Here is a 23666-nt window from a genome sequence, read left to right on the forward strand (position 1 = left end):
ATTTTTTCAGTGTAAAAGAAAATGTATAAAATAAATAAATAAATTGTCTGTTTGTTATCAAGAATTTGTTAATAAAATAAAGATAAAATATTTTTAAAAAATTTTACCCACAAAAAATTAATCCGTACGTCTATTAAATAGACAAGTCCAATGTTTATTAATTTTATAATAAATTAAAACAGCTTTCGTCGCACCATTACCTAAGATCTGTAAAAAACGAAAAAAAAAATAAAAAAAAAATGTAGAATGAGTGTTGAAATGTCTAGTGTGCATGTGAATGTCATAAGTAATTTTAAAAAAATTTAATTAATTATTATAGTTATTATAATTATTATATTAATTATAGTTATTATTAGAATTTATAAAATGTTGCAGGAGAAGTTGTACAGAATCGTTGGTAACGCGATTATTATTATAAACTAATTGGTAGATTTTTAAAAAAAATTAAGACGGTGCAATTTTTAAATGTCTCTAAAAGAAATTTTTTTTTTTTCGTCCTTAGATGATAATTTATTTTTTACTTGTGTTTCAATAGATTTATAAAATATTTAAATTAAGCGGTAATTTATAACAATTGCACCGTATTTTAATTTAGCTAATCATTGTAAGCAGTTTGTTTAATTATTATTATTATAAGGTACTTATTACGTGTAAAAAAAAATAAGAATAAAATGCTAAAGTTTATTGATAGATTTTAAAAATAATTATAATTTTAACGCTTAATATTTTGTGCTGTCTTATTTTAAAACCAACTTACCCACATGTACAGCCTTCACTGTTGCCTTAAATAAATAAATATATATATATATATATATATATATACATACTATGTATAAAAAATAATAAATATCATAATTAAGATGGACAATTAATTAATTTAAAAAATGTTTTATTGCGGATTTAAAGTGACGTCAATAATATCGGGTGTCGCGACATTAATTAAATTTAATGGAGCTGTTATTTTATTTCCTATTGTTTTTTTATCGATTGAAACTCTACGATCTTGTTCTATTTCATTTCGGAAGAATTTACATGACACAATATACCAGCATGCTTGAATAATACTGTTAATTAAACCACTTGTTACATATATGCCGCCGACAGTCGCACATAATTTAACTAAAAATTGTATCAATGAATCACGATTACGTGTTACTTTAACTTTAAGAGCACTTGTGTCATATTTAAAAAATATTCCCGGCACACCGTGCGATCCTCTTGCATGATTTATTGGTCGCTGGTAGTCTTTCACGCTGTACTGATAAGTTTTTGTTGTTTTCATCAGGGTATGAATATCTGTCGGTACTATTTCAATGAAATATTGATACAGCATCATATCTATTAATTATGTAAATAAATATATAAATAATTCATTCATTTTTTCTTAACTATTAGGGAGGGATGTGCGAGTCGTGTTTTAATCGAATCGAATTATTCATAACTTTTTGAATTACTCGATTCTAATTGACAAAATTATGATCAGTTTTGAAATATTTAATGGAAATCTTAATTTTTTAAAGTAACCAGAAGTAATTATTTTATAACTTCGTGTCTGAGCTCTATTTACCGGTAGCACGACTTGTAGTTCGCGGATAAAATATCCCCGGACTAAATATTCAAGAGACAAAAAATTCGTGATAAAATATCCTGTCGATAAATCTTATACAGAAAAATATATTTTAAGTGGAAAAATAATTAATGGTTTTTGATAAACGGGTACCGTACCATTCCAAGCATATGTGTTGATATATTTTTAATATCACACTCAAATTTTGTGTGCAGATACATTAAACATTTCTGATAAAAAGGCACCGTCCTATTTATATTAAAAGTATTTATATTATAAGATATTTTGTCGGGGATATTTAGTTTATCGGATAAAATGTATTCGGATATTTTATCGCGGATATTTTGTCTTCGGATAATGTGACGATACCTATTTACCTCTGATTAAAATTCGAATTAGGAAAAAAAATATTAAAATTTTAAATGGTTTAAAAGGAAATTTTTGAATTTGAAGTTTTATAAAATTAATCGTAAAGTTTAGAATAATTTGAAAATTTACTAATAATTCGATACGAATTATTCGAAGTTCGATCTATTTGCACATCCCTATTAAATATATATGATATTTGCTTACTGTCATCAGCTATTTTTTCATCGCCATCAAGCGGCTGAACAATTCCAGGACTTTCTTCACCAAAAGAAAATTTATTTATACGATGAGTAAAGTTGTAATCATTACTTGTCATAAATGCAAAAATATGTATATGACCCCGAGGAAGTGACAATGATTTACCGGCAGTTATATGGAAGTTACCAGCAACTTTATTTAAATTTATGTTGCCGTATAATCGGCAAGCATCTGGACGACGATCTGGTATTACTGTTCTGAAATAAATTAACGTTCGGTTTTAAATCTCAATAAATATCGACAAGATGACAAGCGCTACCGGTTCTGGACAGCTACCTGGTTTCGATACTTAAATTATTTTATAAGCTGACGTTACTTAAAAAATTAAGTAGTCTCCAGAACCGGTTGAAAATTAAAAAAAAAAATACCTTTTAGGCATTTCGCCCATAAACGCAACTTGATTAGATCTCCAGAGTAGTTCATGTATTGCATGATACTCTTCTCTCAGGTACGAATTCATGTGTTTCAAAGCATCAAAGTGCGACCTTTGATTAGGTGACAATTCCCACCAGGTTTCTTCCTCAGTAAGCGGTTCGAATCCCAGTAAATTTTGATTCGTCGAGTCTAGTATATCCGCACCGATAAGACTACATGGCATTGCTACTGTCATATCAATATTTATCTTAAGTTTATCATCAATATCTGTGTCAGGTTCAAATTTAAAATGCAGTCGAGCATTTAAAAAATAACGAGTTTCCGATATCACCAGCCAGCTGATTATAACAAAAGTTATAAATGAAACTGTAACAAAACAATTATTATTTTATTTACTATACTATACATATATAAATAAATAAATAAATATATGAATACTTACAAGTACCACCGACAGCAGATTTATTTTTATAAGTCTCCGGTATTTTAGGAAAGGCATCAAGTTCTTTGACAGTTTTCAAATTGACGTTTCTCCTTCTCAGCATGTTTATATATATTTACATATATTTATAAAATTATTTTTTTAAAATCACAGCAGATATTAAAATAATAAAATTTTTTGCAATTAATTAAACTCCATAATTTATATTATTTACAATAATAATAATAATAATAATAATAATAATAATAATAATAATAATAATAATTTAAATTTAATTAAAAATACTGAGGTTAGGAATTTTAAAAATTATAAAACTACTCAACTTATTTCTTTAATGACAAATTTAAATAATATATGACATATATATTAAATAATAATTTATAAAAAAATTATTTACAATATTTACACTCAACAACTCGGTAACAAAATTCAAATTTGACACGTTGACGTTTCTTTATTATCCTGCTATTAATCTTATCACTAACTAACTAACTTTATATATGTGTATATTTATATATTTGATTAAAAAAAAGATTTATGCAAACCGGATATAGTGAATATTAATAAATAATTTAACCAAAAAATAAATAATGAATTTTATCCACTAGAACTTTTTAAACTGTTTGTGTTTTTTTTTTAAAAACTCAGTATCGAACTAAATTTAGTGATAAGAATTTAAAGTTTTTTTTTTGAATTCAAAAATAAACTTATTAATTAATAATTTACTACAATTGTTTACGGGTATTAAATTATTGTTTAAGTCCAATAAATTATTGTTTGAACAAAAAAAAATTTATATGCAAACATATCCGGCAAATAAAAGCGACATCTAGACTATTGACGTCAAAAAAAACCTATGCTGCAAAATGATGTCTTGATCTGGGGTAAGAAATAATTTAATACTAAAATATATAAAATATAAGACAAATAATTTATTTTGATAAATAAAAAGTGTTAATTATTAATTACTCAGCGCAATTTTATTTTAACTGTCAGTGTATTGTATGATAATTAATAATTATGTAAGTGACAATCAATAGTCTTTGGAGTGAGTGGACAAACCAGATGTCTAAGAATTTATTTTTTTTTAAATAAACAAATTGAATATTAACATAAGAAATAAATTATTAGCATACTGAGGAGTTTTAAAAAATTGCGCGCTTTTTAAATTTTTTAAAAATATTACTTTTCATCTGTCAAAAAAAATTAAAATATTTGGAGTACTTTTATGACTGACAGTACCTGTCATTGTTATATTTATAAATATATATTTATATAAATATATATAAGTATTTTTAACAGTATGTAATATATTTATATAAATAATAAAATTATTTGATGTCTTTTGCTTTTGCTGTCATTTTGACACGTGATTTATAATAATAAATTTAAAATGTTTCAGGAATTAAAAGATTATTAATAATGATTATTGGTGACATGTACAGTTAAAATAAGACTGAATAAAATAACAAATAATAATGAAGATGGACTACAATAAATTACACCCCGATGATGAAAGGGATGGAATGAAATTACTCTGTTTTGACGTTACCAAATGTAGTGATAAAGCTAGATTTATTTGGTGTACAGTTGGTGTATTTTTTTTTTACATTATCTATGGATACCTTCAGGTAATTATTCAATTATTAATTTTCTAGATATCAAGTTCAATATCTCGAATAAAAATCTAAGGGAAAATACTTTTAGAAATTCTGTACTCCAATAAGTCATTTGTACAAAACGGTCTCAGAAATATTATTTTTAAATTTATTGATGACTACTCAAAATCAATAAATTTTTTTGGCGGGTCTCTAAATGCATTCAAAAAATAAATTCAAGTGGAAATGGAAAATAGAGTGAAAACTCAGTCCAATAATTAATGACTGTTCATATTTATTTCATTTTTGGATCATTTGTTATTTTATTTTTTTGTTATTCACACTGTGACAACGCGAATGATGATGAGAAAATTTTGTAAATTGCGGGAATCTTTAAATAAATAAATAATTTAAATTGTTACAGGAATTAATATTTAGTTTAGATGGATTTCGACCTTACGGCTGGTATTTGACATTAATACAATTTGCTTATTACACAGTATTTGGAATTGTTGAATCAAAATTACGAAGTGTAACACGAAGAATTCCATTGTCAACTTATATTATTTTAGCATTTTTAACATTAGGAACAATGGGATTTTCAAATTCATCTCTTGGATATTTAAATTATCCTACTCAAGTAATTAAAATTTTCTAAATATTTATTTAAAATTAAATTATAAGTGGGAATGTTGCTGACAATTGGCAATTTTTTAAATTCATAAATAAATTACTTGTAAGTAAAATAAAATTTTTCCTACAAGTATTTTGGTTGTTTATTTAAAATAAATTTTATAATTGTCTCCTACTTTCAGTATCATAAAATTAAATATTAATTATTAATTGTTTTTATTTTAAAATTAATTACAGGTAATATTTAAAAGTTGTAAATTAATTCCAGTTCTAATTGGCGGAATATTAATTCAAGGAAAGCAATACGGGCTGTTAGATTTTATAGCTGCTGGTTTGTTGTGTGCTGGACTAGTATTATTTACACTCGCTGACAGTATGATATCCCCGCGATTCAGTATTATCGGTGTGATGATGATATCATCAGCACTCTTGTGTGATGCCATTATAGGAAATGTTCAAGAGAAAGCAATGCGACAATACAAAGCAACAAATACTGAGATTGTTCTTTACTCATACAGCATTGGATTTTTATATTTATTTATCATATTATTTACAACTGGTGAATTAAAAAAAGGAGTTACATTTTGTGCTGACGTAATTATTATTTTTTATTATTAATATTAATTAATTAAATTACGTACACTACCGACCAAGAGCTTTGTATGTATATGATGTATTGATAGGGGAATCCCAGAAAATGTGGTTCCACCATATCTCTACAGACAAAATCTCTCCAGGACAAAATCTGTTGAACACGATCTCTATACACGAGATCTTATAATAATCTCTGTAATTATAATGATTTCTACACTTACGACTGGAATTGTATTCAAGTTTTTTTTCACATTTTATGTGTATATCATAAATAAATAGAATGTGTTACACATATATTTATAAAATCATGGGAAATTCCCAGCCCAAATTTGACATCATGGTCAATTGCAAGAACTTGACGTAAACTTACTGTGAAGTCAATCAAAATTACTGAACATCAAATTTTTGAAGTGATAGTATAGCCATCAGGGATTGGACTGATAAAAATAATTTTAGAAATTTTATCCTGGAGAGATTTTGTCGTAGGGAGATTTTGTCCAGAGAGATAAAGTCGTGTCACCAGACAATGTGACATAACGTGACGACAGGGCACAATTTTGCGTGACGTATTTTTTTATCTCAGACCCGTTTCTCCCCTTAAGGGGATACGCTACCGGACCTCTTTCTCACACTCAGAAAAATAAATGGGACTATCTTTGTTATACTCGTTGAGTAAATGAGAATTTTAAAACAATTTTTCTCGGAGACGAATTAGAATTTTTAAAAATACGAAATTTCTAGCCCTCTGTTAAGGTTTTAAAAAAAAATAAAGACTCTCTAATTTAGGTTTCTAGTGTTTGTCCGTAAATTAAATTGAATTGAAAATCGGTTACCGTTACCCCTTAACAGGGGTAATCAGATATTTTGGCTGAGTTTTTTTCGGAACCAAAATCTCTAAATACAAAATACAGACCGCACATTGATGCACTACTGTCTAATCTAGCGAAGTGCGTTTCAATTGTTTGACAATATTCGTTTGTTTAAGAGAAAAACTCGGCCAAAGTTTCCATTTACTGCGTAAGTGCAACAAAGATAGTACTGTTCGTGGACTTGAGTGTAATAGAGAGAGAAGTACGAACCCCTGTTAACGCAAAATTATCATAAATTTCACTCTTGACGGTGTAAAATTTTTAATTCACACCGGCTAAATTTAACACGATATTTGGTGTAATTTTCACATCAAGTAATTTACACTCCACCGAGTCCAATAATTTTTTTCCTTTTATAATTCAATATATTTTCGAATATATAAAAAAAAAATCAAAAATACGTTCATATAAAAAGAAGTCAGTGTCAAATGCTTCGAAACTTATGGTCGGTAGTGTAAATCGATTACGTCAAATAACATTTAACATTTTTTTTTTTAATTTTAGTATCCAGTAGAGACTTATGGTTACGCCTTTTTATTTTCAATATCCGGATATCTCGGTATCCAGATGGTCTTGACACTGGTCCAGAGCAGCGGCGCATTTGTTGCAGCAACAGTCACCACTTGCCGCAAAGCCGTTACCATAACGTTAAGTTTTATATTTTTTTATAAACCATTTACAATGCAATATTTATGGTCTGGTTTATTAGTTCTACTAGGAATATATTTAAATATTAAAAGTAAACAACGTGGTGGTAATAAATTATCACTGAAAACATTATGGTCATATGCTCAACGATGCTGGTCAAAACACAATGAGATTCAACGACAATTAATGATGAATGTGTGATAAGTAATTAGTGCTAATAATTATTACAATAAAATTTTATAATAAATTTATTAAATAAATAAAATAATAAATTTTAACTGATAAATTTTCCAGCAGTGGAATGTTTTTATTTTTATTGTTATTTATTTTATTGGTAAAGATAATAAGGATTACATAGTAACAGATATAAGCGGGATTAAAAACAATAATATCAATAATAAAAATTTTAATAGAAATAATTTATAAAAAAAAAGAAAAAAAAAATAGCGAGAAAAAAAAATTAAACGGAAAAATTATAATGAAAACTAATGATGAAACTACATATATTTACATGTAATTAATATGTATAATTGTGAGCATAACTCAACATTAAACCGAATTTAAAACCGTTTATTATTAAATGAATAATTAATTTTTTTTTTTCATTTTCTATTGTTTTAATAGAAACATTAATTAAACTAACTGTAAATTGTTTATTTGAATTTTTTAAAATTTTATTTGCCTACGTACTCACGTAAAATAGCCGCACAAGTCCGTGTTGCGTGTTTACAATATCTTGAAAAATCCATATGAAACAATTACCGTAATTGCTTTTGTTATTTATTTATTTTGTTATTTATTTTTAATAAGATATTAAAAATCAATGACGATGTCCAGGCACGAATTAATTAACCTCGTATTATATTTAAGATCTAGTTAATATTAATAGTAATTAATTTAACCGATAACCGATTTAACATTATTATTAAAAACTGAAATTACAATAATTAAAAATTAAATACGCGTTAAATTACATTACGTTTTAGTCTTCGTTGACTGGCTTCTGAAGATAAGGATTTATGTTTTAAATTAAATAAGTCTGTACCAAGTGTTTAATTAAAGTCACGTCTGTCACTGTCCTGTTATGTCGAAGTACAAGTTCAATATTAATATTGTTATTATTATTATTATAATTATAATTAATAAAATATTAAATTAATTCGCTGAAGGAATACGCGATAATTTATCGTTTACGATCATTGGATCCACTACGTCGTGAACGGGATCTACGACCACGGCTGCCACTACGTGATCGTCGAGATCTAAAAATATAAAACACAGTAATATTTTATTTTGTAAAATGTATATGTATAATAGGGTGCGTTATTTCGGAGCAGCATTTTTTTTTTAAGTGCTTGTGGAAAAAATCATAGTTCAACACAAAATAATAATTTTCGCGCAAGAAAAAAGGTCTCTTATCATTTTTCGATAAATCCATCTGTTCAAAAGTTATCGGAGTTCGAAGTAAAGTTGGAGATCATTTTACTTTTCCGGTGAAACTATCAGACTTATTACAAAATATTGTAGAATCTTTTTTGTTGACAATTTTATTCTCTACAAATTATTATCAGTAAAGTTTTTTCAAATTCTGCATTGTTTTCTAGTTATTTTTATTTTAATTTCAAGCTCTTAAAAAGGTGGTTCTGATTAATTTCAAGAGCTCGACATTAAAATGAAAATAACTAGAAATCAATAGGGAATTTAAAAAAATTTTACTGATAATAATTTGTAGAGAATAAAATTGTCAACAAAAAAGATTCTACAACATTTTGTGATAAGTCTGATAGTTTCGCCAGAAAAGTAAAATGATCTCCAATAACTTTTGAACAGATGGACTTATCGAAAAATGATAAGAGACCTTTTTTCTTGCGCGAAAATTTTTTTTGTGTTGAACTATGATTTTTTCCACATGCACTTAAGAAAAAAAATGTTGCTCCGAAATAACGCACCCAAATATATATATATATAAAATAACTTACCTTTTACCCCGGCTGCGACTACGTGATCGCGAACGTCTGCGATCACGGTCACGGCGATCGCGATCGCGTTCACGATCACGTTCGCGATCCCGATATCCAAGTCCACCACGTCCACGGTCGTTTCTCGTATCACGATGATCCCGATCACGTTCATCACGATGTCGATCACGATCCATCATCGACTCACGTTTCTCTCTGCGTCTCTCCTCAACTGTTTTCTCAAGTTCCGATAATTTTTCACGAATCTTGATAAATCCAAGATGAAGTTTACCCCCAAAGTGATCAGCCAGCCGTCGATCGTTGTCGTGAATTCCTAAGTAAGCGCTGCATACCTCACATACACGTAATTTTTGTTGCTGATAACTCGATGCCGGCATGCTATTTCTGTATTCTTGTTCAGCTTCGTTTTTACGCTTACGTAATTCGTCAATCTCACCCATTAACTTCATCGACTCTTCAACAAAACCCTCTTCTCCCAGCTGCTCAGCCTTTGCCAATTTTTTTCCGATTTCCTCAGCCAGTACGTGAACGCTGTTAGCTTTTGCCGCAACCTCAGCACTCAGTTCTTCTTGAGTTTCCGCAAGACGTTGCTTGGCTTGTTCAGTGCGCCGGTCGCAATCAGCAATAAAATTCTGAAGATGTTCCATTGCCTGTAAAAAATTTCTTTTATTTTCAACCCAACTCATTAACTCCCAATAAAAATAATAAACAATTACTTACATCGATATCGTAAAAGTGATCTTTCTTTTTCTGCGCAGCCTCATAGTCAGCCCGCAGGGCTAAGTCGTGAATCTGGGGGCAATCTCCCAGGTCCATGCGCTGCGATTGACAAAGCGTTAAGACATTAGATTTATTTTAACATAAATTAAATAATCTAATTGATAAATTATAAATATATCAAGCCCTTCAATTATTCATTCCTTACTTCATTATAAATTTAATATTTTACAATAAAAAATTTTTTTCTTTGTCACCGGCTAGTTTTTTTTATTTTGATTTTATACTCCCACTCACACTCAAACTTTTACTCGTACCCATTCATTCGCGCACTCGTCCAAATCTATTAAAAAATGGCTTGTCATTATCTTACATATTTTTAAAATTTTAAAATCGAATAAAATGCGAGCCCGCGATAATTAATTATGATATGAAAGGTAGAGATATACAATATTGAATATTATTCTTTAGGTTTAAACTTACAGAGTGGCAAGAGCTCTCCTTTTGACGCGTTAATGGGATGGTAATGATGCTACAATCAGCACATACACCTTAATATTTAATGTTATAACTTAATAACATTTTCATTTTGTTAAATTATTAATTATCAATTAATCAATAATCATTAATCATTCATGATATACGTACGTATATCTATCAATGTTTTTTTTTTATATAAATATTTATATGAAATCGTTTATATATAAATACGTACATGAAGTTGATGATTTACTCTTAAGTCAACTTGTGATTCTCCTATCTCTCATTTCCTTGTCTTTGATCTAGAATATTTCTCTAATTCATCTCATTAACGTTTTTCCCATACAACAGAATAGTTTTTTATTATTCGTTAAAACTTATCACCAATCTCTTGTGTACAGAATTATTTTATAAATTATTGTCACGATTTCATGCATATCCGTGTTCTTATTTATTATTTTTATTTTTATTTATTTATTATTGTAATTTAATTTTAAAAATAATAAACTCATTAAGTAGTTTTCAAAGTTTTGATGAAATTACTTACAGAGTAATCAGCAATTGGTGAGGTGCGTGTGAAATCTTCTATTATCGTAAATTATTAAAATAATATACTTTAATCAATAATACTCACGGAGTTATTATTATTATCGGCGACTTTTATATTTTATTTAACTATTATTATTATTATCAAAAGCCTCATACTGTTTAATAATTTACTTTTATTATTATTATTTAATATTTCGCATAAATCAATTACTGTTTTACGCTACTTACCATAGCGTTTGCATTTATCTAGACTTGATTTCTAGACTTAATAGAAGATAATTGAGGGGGGCCGTGTATCTGCCTCCTAACATCCTTAATTATTATTACATTAAAATAATTTTATAACAAATATACAGATATAAATATATATATCACCTTACTAATTACAAAAGGACATATTTTTATATGCTCTTTCGGCTTTAGGAAAATTTTTAAAACCAAAAGGCGGTAGAATTTTATTTTTATTGTTAATCATTTTGCAGACTTATTTTAAAGTTTGAAATTTTAAACTTCCCGCTAAGAAAATTTTAAATTTTAAATTAAAAAAAAAAGGGAATTCGATCTGAGTTTTCAACAGATCTGGACATTTTGAAATTTTAGAAAATTGACTAATTTCGAGACGATGTCAGAGTGCATGTACGTGGGTACGCATGTATGTAAATATCTTAACTTTTGAATGAATAAACCGACAGATCGTTAAGGTAGCATTCAAAGTGTATTAATTCCTATAATCTCTGAAAATTTAAGCCCAATCACTACAACATATTCGGAGTTATTTGAAAAAGATGTTCCTGAAGATCGAAACGTTTCCCGCGCAACGGAAAAAAAATTGGAAAGTAAAAAACCTAATGGTTGCATGACTAAATTTCTGAAATGTTTCGCATGTAGATACTAGTATGTCAGCTGAAAATCTAAGGCCACCTCCAACCTCCGGAGCTACCCCTCAAGCAGTCGAATTACATAAATTTTTTCCATTTTCGTTACACGAAAAACGTTGCGATCTTCAGGTACACTGAAAAAGAGTTTTTTTCAAATAACTTCTTAGTCTATTGATTGGTTCCAAAATTTATCCCTAGAACTCTATACACCGTGACGAATGCCACCTTCATCATCAAAATTGAATCATTTGTTCAAAATATCATTAGCGAAAAAATTTCAGTGTTTTTTTTTTAACAAAAAATCGTTTGATTATTTCCCAAAATTTTTCAGCGCGAGACTTAAAAACTGCGTCGATGCCACCTAAAAGTTAACTAACAACAAAGTCCTCAAAAACAGCGAGAAATTTTGCGTTTGACCACAGGGTAAATCGTTTTTTCAGATTTTTTTTCAAGTGTCAGCTTTAGAATAAGTCCACAATATGATTAGCAATTAAAAAAAAAATCATAAATCTTTTTGGATTCAAATTTAGCGGCTAAAGTCGAAAGGGCGTATAAAAATTCAAGTCCCTTTGGAATTAGTGAGGCGATATAACTATCGATATCTATTATAGATAATACTGTGCATTAGACATTACACAGCAGTAACGGTTATTAAATATAAATAAAAAATTAACAAGAGCAAATGTTAATGATAATATTTTTTTTTGTTGAAAAACTTTTTTAAACTTTGTTTTTTTTTTTTAATACGTACGTCGTTAATTTTAGCCTTTTGATTTTGATTGTGAGTACTTACATAAAACGCGCGTGCAAGTGTTCGAGCAAGTACAACAACAAACGACCGGACATTATTTTCTCAATGACACTGTACAATGGTTCTGATTGGAATTGGTTTTTCCAGACACTCTGGAAATAAGAACTGCACCGGGATACCATAATTAGTTGTCGCCGTTGTTTCAAAATTATAAAATTCATCATAGAGTTTGAAATTTTTTTAACAAAAACATTTACTTTTATCTAACATTTAAACAATTATTTAAACCCGTTTTTTTTTATCGTCAATTTAAAAATAACCGGTAAAAAATTTTATCCCCGCGTTCTACAATAAAATTAATACAGTAATAAAACTCAAGATAAAACTTGAATAGGAAAATTAATTAATGTACGTACGTTGTTTTATGTAAATTTAATAACCTTAATAAATCTATACTTAATATTATTCATTAATTATTTAGTATTTTCTTTTTTTTTAAATTATCAGCTACTAATTTATACTCACAGTTGATGATAATATTTCGTGCGGACAGCATGCTAGTAGAAAACTCTTGCAGACTTTTGGATCGGAGTATTTTACTTGGAATTTATTATTTTCACCTGAAAAAAAAAAATTTACAAATTTAATCACTTGGTAAATTTAAAAAATTAAATTGCGCGGGTGTTGACTGTAAATTTAAAAAAATAAAAACAACAATACGGTAAATTTGATGTGACAAAATAAAAAGAGGACAAGACGCCACGTTAAATGTATAATAACCCTGTGTACAATCAATGCAACGTAAAATAAGTATATATAGTAATAATAAAATGTATGTTAAAATAAAAAGTTACCATTACGTCCTGTACCCATCAATTGGTCGAGCATAGCTCGCATCTGGTCGTGGGCCGTCATTTCATTGAATCCTTTTCGAATCCGACAACGCAATTAAATATATTCTTATATTTATTATTTATTTACTCAGATGTTTGATCGTTACTTCCTGATCAACTGACCACGTACTCGACGTATGTATGGATATGTGTATATATATGTGAACTGTTTAGTGACGCTTATGTTAGTTCTTTAGTATAAAACAACACTGGTCATAAATCCATTCAGAATGACCTCACTAATCGGAAAGAGAAAGAGAAATTAAACAAACCGTTAATAAATATACTGAAGATATGAAAGTCTGTGATAATTCCGACTACGACTGATGTAAAATCATTTCAGTACTACTCCGTCTTCTGTTCGTCATTTTACTGTTCTTTTTCCTGTCACCAGGGGACAGTTTTAAAATTTTAGCAATTGGCGCGAAATTTGAAAAGTTAAATTTTTTAAAATTTATTTGACTCATTGGATGTAAAAATTTGAATTGATTACGACTGCTAGCTGATGCATGTAAACGGAATTTGAAAATTAATTGTGATAATTAATGGAAAATAATTAAAATTTGAATTTTTTGATTCCGTGGCAGAGAATCTGTGCCCTAGATCATGGAAAAGATCACTAGCGCTGACGTTCTGAACTTTCGGTGGCGCGCGAAATTTTAAAATTGATCGTGACATCGATTGAAAGTCGGTTTAAAAAATGTATATAATTATAGTAATCTTATATATTTATATATAAATATTTAATTTCATTCTCTTTCTCAGTAAAAGAAAATTTGTAATAAAGTATACGGGATTTATTTTAAAAAACTGAATTTTTTTTAATGAATACTAGACTTTTTAATTGTATGTTTATATTTTTTTTGTTTTTTATGTTTTTTTTTGTACAAAAAGAGCAAGAGTTTTTTTATGCGATAAAACACGAAAAGTACATATCGATATATACATATATATAAGGCAGCGATTTTTTTTTATTATGTCGATTAATAAATATAAATTGTTTAATAATTCATTTATTAATTGTTAGTAAAAAATGAGAAAGAGAGAGAGAGAGAGAGAGAGAATGGAATCAGATAAATTTAAAAATTAACTCGATAACAAACGGCTTTAAAATCCGCCGACATTTTTTATTTTAAAAAAAGAAGATAATATTCATTTTTATCGATACACTTGTAAGTAAATAAATGTTATTACGTATGCGGTGTACGTGTGTGTGTTTTTTATACCAAAATTTAATTTTTTTTTATTGCCGGCATTGATAAAATTTTATTTATCAAAGAATCCTTAATTTTATGACAGCACGCACATTAACACACGCAAAAATCAAATGATTCTCAAGTTAGCCGACGTCTAATAATTTTTGAATTTTTCTACAAACGACAAATTATAAAAAAAAAATTTTTCAAAAAATTGCACCAAAATTTTCTACATGTGCATATTTTTAGTTTATTTTTTTTGGTAATCAATTCGTTAGAAATAAAAATCCAAAATTCTTAATTGTCTTCTAACTCCAGGATCATAAAATACGAGTGAGAATGTAGCAGACAGACAAATTTAAAATTACAAATAATTAAAAAAAAAATATTTTGAAAAAATGCACTTATTAATTTTTTAATTTTTTAAATGCGCATTTTTTTGAATTTTATTTTATTAATTATTTACTTTATTTATTAATAATTAAAAATTTGTCTGTCTGCTACACTCACACTCATTAATAAAATACAACTTAATTAATTAAAAAAAATGAAAAGAAATAATTATTTTAAAAAACTGATGACAATAACAATAAATCGCGTGTTTACAATAATAAGCGGCATTTAATAATTAATTAATGAATAATTGGTTGATAGATAAATAAATTTTTTAAATATTTATTATAAATAAAGTTAATCAACTCTTATTTTATGCCCACAATATATAAATGAAATTTATTTATTTATTTATTTATTTATTCGTCCATAAATCTATCGGCCAGCTTTGATCGTAATTAATAATAATTAAAAATGATGGCGTATGTGATATATAATATAAAAATATGAATGTGACCGCGATGGGTTACGTGGTTCACGCTAAGCCTCTTGGACATCTACTCTTATCAATTTATTATTTTTTATCATCATTATTATTATTATTATTTATTTAATTTTTAAATTTTACTTTTCTTCATCATAATCACTATCGATTTAAATCATTTTTTAAAATCACACGCGCTATTACACGTGATCTAACATCCCAACTTTCTGTGTTATCGTTTTCTTTAATTATAATTTATTAATTCATTAATTTTTATCATTTACTTTATAATTAATTATCTCATTACCTTATAATTGTTATATTACTAGCTTATTAATTAATAATTAATAATAACAATGGGGTCGTTACCGATCCTTACTTTTTTTTTACAAACACAATATCCACTAAAATCCTCAGCTTTTTTTATACTGAAAAAACGTTTGAAATTTTATTAACTTCTTCTTTATCTTCTTCATCTTCATATTATCCATTTTTTAATTATATTAATTTATATCTGTCATTAATAAATTTTTGCATTTAATTGCAACCGTTTTTTTATTTGCTGCTAAAAAGCACTTTTATTTAAAGTAAAATATTTTTTAAAATTTCTTTATCATTAATTTTTCCTTTATTTTATTTAACTCTCGCTCGCGAGACATTGCAGCTTTTTTTTTAAATTTATGCCTTTATTTTTAAATTTTAGCATCGACACATAAAGTCGCGTGAACAAGCGCTCTTATCTATTACTTACTTTTTTTAAGTTTTTGTTTACTATTTTTTATTCAACGATCATAATCACCAAGAAAATAATCTGAGGCCTAATTATTTTTTTTATTTATCCTGTTATTTTTTTTCTTATCAAGCGAAGCACAAACATAAAATTATTTAACGGTATATTTAATTGACAACCCAGTTATTTAAAAGAGAAATAAAAATAAAATAAAATAAAAAATAGAAAAGAACCCCGGCCACGGTTCAGTCTCTCAAAAAAAATAAAATAAAATAAAATAAAAATAATATTAATTATTATCATAAATTCATTTTTAATGGCAATAAAATAATAAACAGTACAATAGCAATAATAATTATAATTATCATTTAACACTATTTAGTATTTTCTCCCACCCAAGTTTATTTACTATTAATTAAACTTTTATTTTTTTTAAATGAAATTAATTTTTTTTTAGTCCAGTATACACCTCGTACCCACTAATTTATTAATTATTAGCAATAAGAATAAAATCAATAATAATAATATTGATAATAGTAATAATAATAATAATAATAATAATTTTTCATCCTCATTATTTACTCTCTCCTCCTTCCACATCCGTTAAATATTATTTACTCTATTTAAATCGCAATCGCGCGAATGTTAATTTTTGCTATGAAAAATTTAAATAAAAAAAAAAAAAAAAAAAAAAAATTTACTTAAAACAAAGAAAAAGAAAACAATAATTTCTATTTGTAATAATCTTACAATATCTGTTTACATAATTTGTTTTTCTTAGCTCCAATGATGTATAATTGATAATTATAAAATAATAATAATAATAATAATAATGGTAAAGTTTATTATTCAAACCTTTTCCTTTTTAAAACATTAACTCACTCGCAACTATTACAAACATTAATGATGGATATAATAGCCGTGTAACAGTAATTAATAATATTATGTATATACGTGTATCAATATAGATAATATATACATAACTATATGCATTTGTGTACATACAGACATTAATCGCGGATAAACGCACGTGGCTTTTTTTTTTACGTATTGAATTCATTAATTGTCAGTGTGCATATTTTTAAAATTATACTTAAATTTTTTTTTTTATTTAGTTTTTTACGTCACAAGTGCGTGTGCTTACACGAGGATCGCGTGAGACCGCGACACAGGAGTGATGAACGAAGAGCGAGAGAAGGAAAAAAAAGTTAAAATGACTACCTAGCGTCGCGGCAGAGGCCAATGACCCTCGTTGTCCATCGTAAGTTACTTGAAACAAGACGTGTACACTTGTTCAATTTTTTATATTTTTTATTATTTATTTATTTACTTATTTTTTTTATTATTATTATTATTAAATCGTACTTGTGATCTAAATTAAAGAGCCAGGTGCGTATCCACGAGCAATTCGCATTCTACTCATCCACAATCGTTTTAAAATGAAAATAAACTGAAGTTAAAATAAAAGAAATAGAACAAAAAAAAAAGTAATTGATGAAATGAAAATGAAGACCGGCATGTTTACGAATTATATGATTGTTTGTTATGTAAAATAAGTGTAAAAAAAGTGCCTGGGATTAAGAGGCCGGTATCACGTTGCCGGATTATTTTAAAATCGGACCAACTGATCAATTGGATTCCGGATTTAGTTTTTTTTTTTTATTATTACTAAATTATTATTTTCTTCTTCTTCTTTTTACTCTTCTTCGTCTCAATTATCATCATCATCAACTTTATCATTTTCATCTTTCATATATTTATTATTATTTATTAATATAATCTTATTATTTTCTTTTTCTTCCCGTTTTAGTAGTAATATTGTTATTTATCTCGCGTATCATCTTGTACGCGGCTCGCTGCGTCGTTGCGTGTACATTTCCGCTATTGCCTTCGACCGGCACTAACGATCGATGACGTTGAGCAAATTTACTCGACTACCTTTAGCACTTTGCCGATGGCAATGGTTTTATCTGTAATCATTAACAAAAAATAAAATTAAAATTTAATCAGTAAAATTCCACAAGTCGCTAAAATAAAGTCAAGTTATAAATGATAATTAAATAAACTTACTTTCGTCTCTGAGGGTGAATCGTCCCATTTGGGGAAAGAGTTTAAATTTTTCAAGGCAAATAACTCCAGCACACTCTATTCTCATAATAGCAACCTGGTCTTGCTTAACAAACCTAGGTCTCGTTTTACTTTTATCCCCGCTCTTTTTGTCGACAAGACAAAGCAGCGTTTTAACCGTGACCTCTTCAGCGGCGCAATGAATATGCATTACCGCGCTGTAACCCGCGCAAATGATACTCTTGTGCTCCAATATCACTACTTGAGCATCGAACACTTTACCAGTAGTTATTGGATTATTACCATCGCACAGTACAAATCCCGGACTGACGTCTTCCTCCTCAATACCCTTTAGTTTTATTTTAACATTTTCACCGGGACCAACAGACGTAACTTCCTCGTCGTCTGACCAGAGCTGGTCGACAATAACTGCCGTCCTGTTTGGCATAACTAATAAGGCCTGACCTTTTCTAGCTTCACCCGCCTCGACCTTCCCCATCACCACCGTACCCATGTCCTTGTACTTGTCAACAATAGGCATGATAAATGGTCCGTTGCTTTTACGATTGAGCGATGGCAGCGAGTCAATGAAGGGTATGAAAGGCGGCCCGACGTACCAATTGCACAGACTCTCAGGTATCGGGTCTTTCAAACCGATTCCCAATTGACCTGACACTGGCATAAATGTGAGGTCTTTCGCTGGGTTGAATCCTAGTTTTTTGAGGTATGGAAGGATTTTGTCTCTAGAAAATTTAAATACATTTCAATTAATTTCAATTATTATTTCATTTACAGTCTATCTAATTTACGAGTATTACCTGCACTCGTTGTATCTTCCCTCGTCCCACTCTACAGTCGGGTCATCCATTTTATTAACTAGAACTACGAGATGCTTAACGCCTGCTGTTTTAGCGAGCATAGCGTGCTCTCTCGTCTGTCCGCCTCGGTCAAATCCAGTCTCAAATTCCCCTTTTCGCGCTGATATAACGAGCACAGCAAGATCCGCTTGAGCCGCACCACCGATCATGTTTGGCACAAAACTTTTGTGACCTGGTGCGTCTAATATTGTAAAGTGTTTTCGTTCGGTTTCAAAGTACGCTCGGCCAACCTCCACCGTTTTACCCTTCTCACGTTCTTCTTGATTGGTATCCAACGCCCAACTGAGGTACCACGTTTCTCTGCTACGTTCTTTAGCTTCTCTTTCATATTTTTCGAGTGTTCTCTTGTCAACCATGCCCGTAAGTGCCATTATTTGACCACCGATTGTTGATTTACCAGCATCTTTAAATTATTTAATCGCGTAAATAAACACATGCTCATTATTTTTTAAATTTTAACCTTAAATATTTTACAAACTCACCAACGTGGCCAATAAAAACAACATTTACGTGCTCCTTTTTGCTTTTCGTGTCCTCAGCAACTTTAACTGGTTTCTTTTTCGTGACCTTGACAATCGTTTCTTCGTCTTCTTCGATATCCGCCTGGGACAATAATTAGCAAATCAGCAATAAGAACAAAAAAAAAGAAAAAATAATAAACTTAAGGACAAAACTAACCTCTTCATTTTCAGGTGTTAATAGAGGATCATTATCAACAGCTGCTTCTTCCCAGGAATCAGCTGGTTGATGTTCCGGACTACTGTTGCTTGCCTCTGGGTCAGTAACACTCGGAGGTGGCGGCGCTCCTCCTCCAGCAGGAGGTTCCTCGGCTCGGTTGCCCACAGGATCCGGTGGAAGAGCTGGTACAGGTGGAGCTAAAAAAGGACAACGTCAGCGTAAACAAAAATAATAATAATAAAAATAATTACGACGTAAATAAAACGCATATAATAATTATTACGCCGTTGTATGAATATTTTATTGCTCATTTCAATAAAAACCAAGTGCTCCAACTGGGTACGAGTTGGTTATCTAAGTACGTGTTCGATTTATCGAGTACTGAACAGAACTAACTGGACAAAACTAGCTGTGGTATATCACAAGTCAGGTTATCATCGTCTACCAGAGGGGGGTGCAGCAGAATGGGGTTAGATATTGGATGCCTATCACTTTTAATATTTTTCTACTCCGTTTAAAAATGGGCATGCTCCAATAAAATAAATAATAATGATAATAATCATAATAATTATAAATGAGTAATGAATACAAACCATGATGAGTTTCTGGCGGCACAAAAGTGCTTGTGGCAACATCCGAATCGGAGGTACTGTTGGATTCGTCAACTGGCGTGTCAGCACTACTCGTGGCAGCTTCAGGTGTTGCCACGGTGTTATCCGGGTTTACTGATTCACTGGGATTGGTAGTTGTCGTGTTGCTGGTGGGATTGCTTTGGGGCAACGAGTTTATGCAAAAGGAAGGCACAAATTCAGCTGCATTGACATTAAGAGTAGAAAATTTTCCCTCGATAAATGTATTGTCGGCGGTAGTGTCAGCGCTGTCCGCCTGCTGTTCCCACGAGTCCGGTGCTACGCTGTTCGCCATATTTATCAATCTTTCGGCACACCCACTATCTAACTTAGCTAAATAAAATATGAGGAACGACCGTACACGAGTTCTTTTATCAATTAACACACACCAGTTACTGTATTATTTATTACTATTAAAAAAATAATTATTTCAACGAGTATATGCGCGCACAGCACACGCGTATGGCAAACTCGTCCGCGTGCAGTCCCCGTGGTCTGGTTTTTCGCTCCTGCTGCTCCTAATTCGAGCCTTCGCCACCGGAACTACCACTGCCGTAATCAAAACAATTATTTTATTATTATTCTTATCAACTGTTGTTACATCTCGTAATTATAAATCATAAAAATATATATGACAATTATAATTTATTTTTTGTTTAAATTAATTTTATGAAATTTTTAAATTTTAAATTCAAATTTCAAAACTCGGTTGTGGAAAAAAAATTTAGTTTTTTCCAGTCATGGGAGATAATTAAGTTTTTTTAAATTTTATTGTAATTATAATTATCATATTAATTTTGAGTAATTAATTTTTACTGATATTTAAATAATTTTTATAAGTTTGTTTACCTTTTAATTATTTTTTTTCTTGGGTTTAATGAGAGCTAGACGTTAAAGTTTGCGGTTACTTACTTTTCTATTTTTACATATGACTTTTTTTTTTGGTTTAAAAATAATTTTTGAGTCAAGAATGGGTGGAATTTTTTTTTTATTTATTTAATAATTATTTGAATTTAATTAATTATTTGTTTCGTGTTTTATTTCTCAAATTTGAATTTAAATTTAAAATAAAAAATAATTGATGGTTTTTTATTAATTTTAATTTGACATTTTTTTTGTTTTTTAGCGCCAATTTAATTTATGATGGTGACGAAAGAGAGTAACACGTGTGGAAAATTTTCTGATGAAATTTTATTTTTCAACTGACATTATATTTAATGATAATTAATTTTAAGACAGAGGATCAGTAAATTCAAAATAAATGTTTAGTTAAAAATAATTTAAACGTCAGTAAAAACATCAGAACTTGCAATTGGTTTTTTTTTTGAGCCAATAAAATATTTTTTCCAGGTATTTATGAATATTTTGAATTGACAATGCAATTAAAATATTTATTAAGCTTGTTGATGTGCTAATTAATCGATTTTTATTTACTAATTGACAGTGATTGATAATTATTGGAGCACAATGAACGGAAAAAAATTTTTAAGGTTATACTCAGCCGGTGAATTGATACTCAGAAATGAAAAAAGACTTTATTCAAGTAGAAACATCCTCACTCTTCATGACAGAGGAATGTTACACGATTTATTTCCATCAACATATGCGTAATATATATTATTAATATCCAAGGATCATCAAAGTTCAAGTTTTTTACTGAATTTTAAATTTGCTGTCTTCTATTTTCAGACCTGAGATGAAAAATCTTTTGGTAAAGCAGCCGCAGTGTGTCTACGCAGGATTTGACCCCACTGCAGACAGTCTTCATGTCGGTAATCTATTGGTCCTGATGAATTTACTCCACTGGCAGCGAGCTGGTCATCAAGTCATAGCTCTGCTGGGTGGAGCAACCGGACAAATTGGAGATCCAAGTCATCGGGCCTCGGAAAGAGATGAAATAAGTACTCTAGTACTCGGACAGAACGTCGAGTCAATAAGAAAAAATATTGAGACAATTTTTGATAATCACGCAAAATATATTTGGAAAGATTCTGGTGACAAAATGAAACCACCAATTGTATTAAATAATTTAGATTGGTACAAAAATTTAAATGTAATAGACTTTATACGCGGTGTTGGAAAGTACTTTAGAATGGGGACGATGATGGGAAGGACATCAGTCCAAGCTAGATTGAATTCCGAGACTGGAATGAGTTTCACTGAATTTTCTTACTCAGTATTCCAAGCTTATGACTGGCTGTACCTATTCAATAAATACAGATGTTCATTCCAAATTGGCGGCAATGATCAAATGGGAAATATTGTCTCCGGTCATGACTTGATCAGTAGAACAACTGGAAAAACTGTTTACGGACTCACTGTCCCGTTGATAACCGCCGAAGGTGGAAAAAAATTTGGCAAATCAATTGGCAATGCCGTCTGGTTATCACCAGAAAGGTCATCGAGCTTCACATTCTATCAGTTCTTTGTCAGAACCGCTGACGCTGATGTAGAAAATTTCTTAAAATATTTTACATTCTTATCGCTGAAGGAGATCAAAGAAATAATGAACAAACACGAGCAGTCACCAGATAAAAGGGAAGCTCAGAGAATTTTAGCGGAAAACGTGACGCTGCTGGTTCACGGCCGTACGTATCTAGATTACAATTAAGGACATTGATATAAATTTTAAATTAATGTTCGAAATATTTTCTTTGTTTTCAGAGAGTGGTCTAGATGAAGCCAGACGTTCTTCTATGATTTTATACGACACTTCGATCGAATCTTTGTCTAAATTAGACTCAGACGAAGTTATAAATGCATTTGTGGGTGCCAAGGTATCAGAGTTGTATCCCAAGCCCGGGCTGACGAGCTACGAACTCGCAATGATGATAAACTGTTTTAAAACAGACCGCGACGCGCTGAGGATTATCCCTGCCGGTGGGTTTTATATTAATCATAGCAAAGTTACAAATGTCAATGAAGTTATCACACCTGGAATCCACATACTGCCGAACAATTTGACTATTGTAAGGGTTGGAAAAAAAACTTATCATGTGGTAAAGTGGTTAGCGTAGTATGTAAATATATTTATAAAATAAATAATTACTAAGAGTACTTTTAAATTAAAT

At 29.4% G+C, this 23666-nt stretch overlaps 5 protein-coding genes across 10 annotated transcripts; 2 read left to right on the plus strand and 3 right to left on the minus strand.

The window, feature by feature from the left end:
* Positions 1-872: 872 nt before the first annotated feature.
* LOC130666390 (endoplasmic reticulum-Golgi intermediate compartment protein 2) lies at positions 873-3685 on the minus strand. Its single transcript, XM_057467345.1, has 4 exons — positions 3012-3685; positions 2563-2935; positions 2141-2391; positions 873-1338 (listed from the first exon to the last, which is right to left on the minus strand). Exons 1-4 carry the CDS (start codon positions 3112-3114, stop codon positions 890-892), a joined length of 1176 nt encoding a protein of 391 aa, XP_057323328.1. The 5' UTR covers positions 3115-3685; the 3' UTR covers positions 873-889.
* A 54-nt stretch (positions 3686-3739) lies between these two features.
* Positions 3740-7744, plus strand: LOC130666391 (adenosine 3'-phospho 5'-phosphosulfate transporter 2). Its single transcript, XM_057467347.1, has 5 exons — positions 3740-3895; positions 4414-4642; positions 5034-5249; positions 5480-5836; positions 7210-7744. Exons 2-5 carry the CDS (start codon positions 4490-4492, stop codon positions 7552-7554), a joined length of 1071 nt encoding a protein of 356 aa, XP_057323330.1. The 5' UTR covers positions 3740-3895; positions 4414-4489; the 3' UTR covers positions 7555-7744.
* A 133-nt stretch (positions 7745-7877) lies between these two features.
* Positions 7878-13819, minus strand: LOC130666392 (putative RNA-binding protein Luc7-like 1). 3 transcript variants are annotated; one of them, XM_057467350.1, is made up of 6 exons: positions 13562-13606; positions 13233-13327; positions 12750-12872; positions 10053-10151; positions 9333-9982; positions 7878-8615 (listed from the first exon to the last, which is right to left on the minus strand). In XM_057467350.1, exons 4-6 carry the CDS (start codon positions 10146-10148, stop codon positions 8537-8539), a joined length of 825 nt encoding a protein of 274 aa, XP_057323333.1. In that variant the 5' UTR covers positions 10149-10151; positions 12750-12872; positions 13233-13327; positions 13562-13606; the 3' UTR covers positions 7878-8536. The 3 variants fall into 3 exon arrangements, with proteins under 3 accessions (XP_057323333.1, XP_057323331.1, XP_057323332.1); XM_057467348.1 differs by lacking the exon at positions 12750-12872 and having other exon boundaries at positions 13562-13819; XM_057467349.1 differs by lacking the exons at positions 12750-12872; positions 13233-13327; positions 13562-13606 and adding exons at positions 10533-10600; positions 10765-11390.
* Positions 13820-16636: 2817 nt separating this feature from the next.
* Positions 16637-21113, minus strand: LOC130666386 (eukaryotic peptide chain release factor GTP-binding subunit ERF3A). Of its 2 annotated transcripts, none has more exons than XM_057467334.1 (6): positions 20560-21113; positions 19967-20163; positions 19771-19891; positions 19229-19691; positions 18414-19153; positions 16637-18313 (listed from the first exon to the last, which is right to left on the minus strand). In XM_057467334.1, exons 1-6 carry the CDS (start codon positions 20888-20890, stop codon positions 18270-18272), a joined length of 1896 nt encoding a protein of 631 aa, XP_057323317.1. In that variant the 5' UTR covers positions 20891-21113; the 3' UTR covers positions 16637-18269. The 2 variants fall into 2 exon arrangements, with proteins under 2 accessions (XP_057323317.1, XP_057323318.1); XM_057467335.1 differs by lacking the exon at positions 20560-21113 and adding an exon at positions 20250-20387.
* Positions 21114-21222: 109 nt separating this feature from the next.
* On the plus strand, positions 21223-23665 carry LOC130666389 (tyrosine--tRNA ligase, mitochondrial). Of its 3 annotated transcripts, none has more exons than XM_057467342.1 (5): positions 21224-21368; positions 21722-21945; positions 22040-22202; positions 22285-23183; positions 23260-23665. In XM_057467342.1, the coding sequence occupies exons 3-5, from the start codon at positions 22063-22065 to the stop codon at positions 23610-23612; spliced, it is 1392 nt and encodes a 463-aa protein (XP_057323325.1). In that variant the 5' UTR covers positions 21224-21368; positions 21722-21945; positions 22040-22062; the 3' UTR covers positions 23613-23665. The 3 variants fall into 3 exon arrangements, with proteins under 3 accessions (XP_057323327.1, XP_057323325.1, XP_057323326.1); XM_057467343.1 differs by lacking the exon at positions 21224-21368 and adding an exon at positions 21489-21569; XM_057467344.1 differs by lacking the exon at positions 22040-22202 and having other exon boundaries at positions 21223-21368.
* The last annotated feature ends 1 nt before the right edge of the window (position 23666 follows it).

Source organism: Microplitis mediator, chromosome 4 (assembly GCF_029852145.1).
Source record: "Microplitis mediator isolate UGA2020A chromosome 4, iyMicMedi2.1, whole genome shotgun sequence".
NCBI lineage: Eukaryota > Metazoa > Arthropoda > Insecta > Hymenoptera > Braconidae > Microplitis > Microplitis mediator.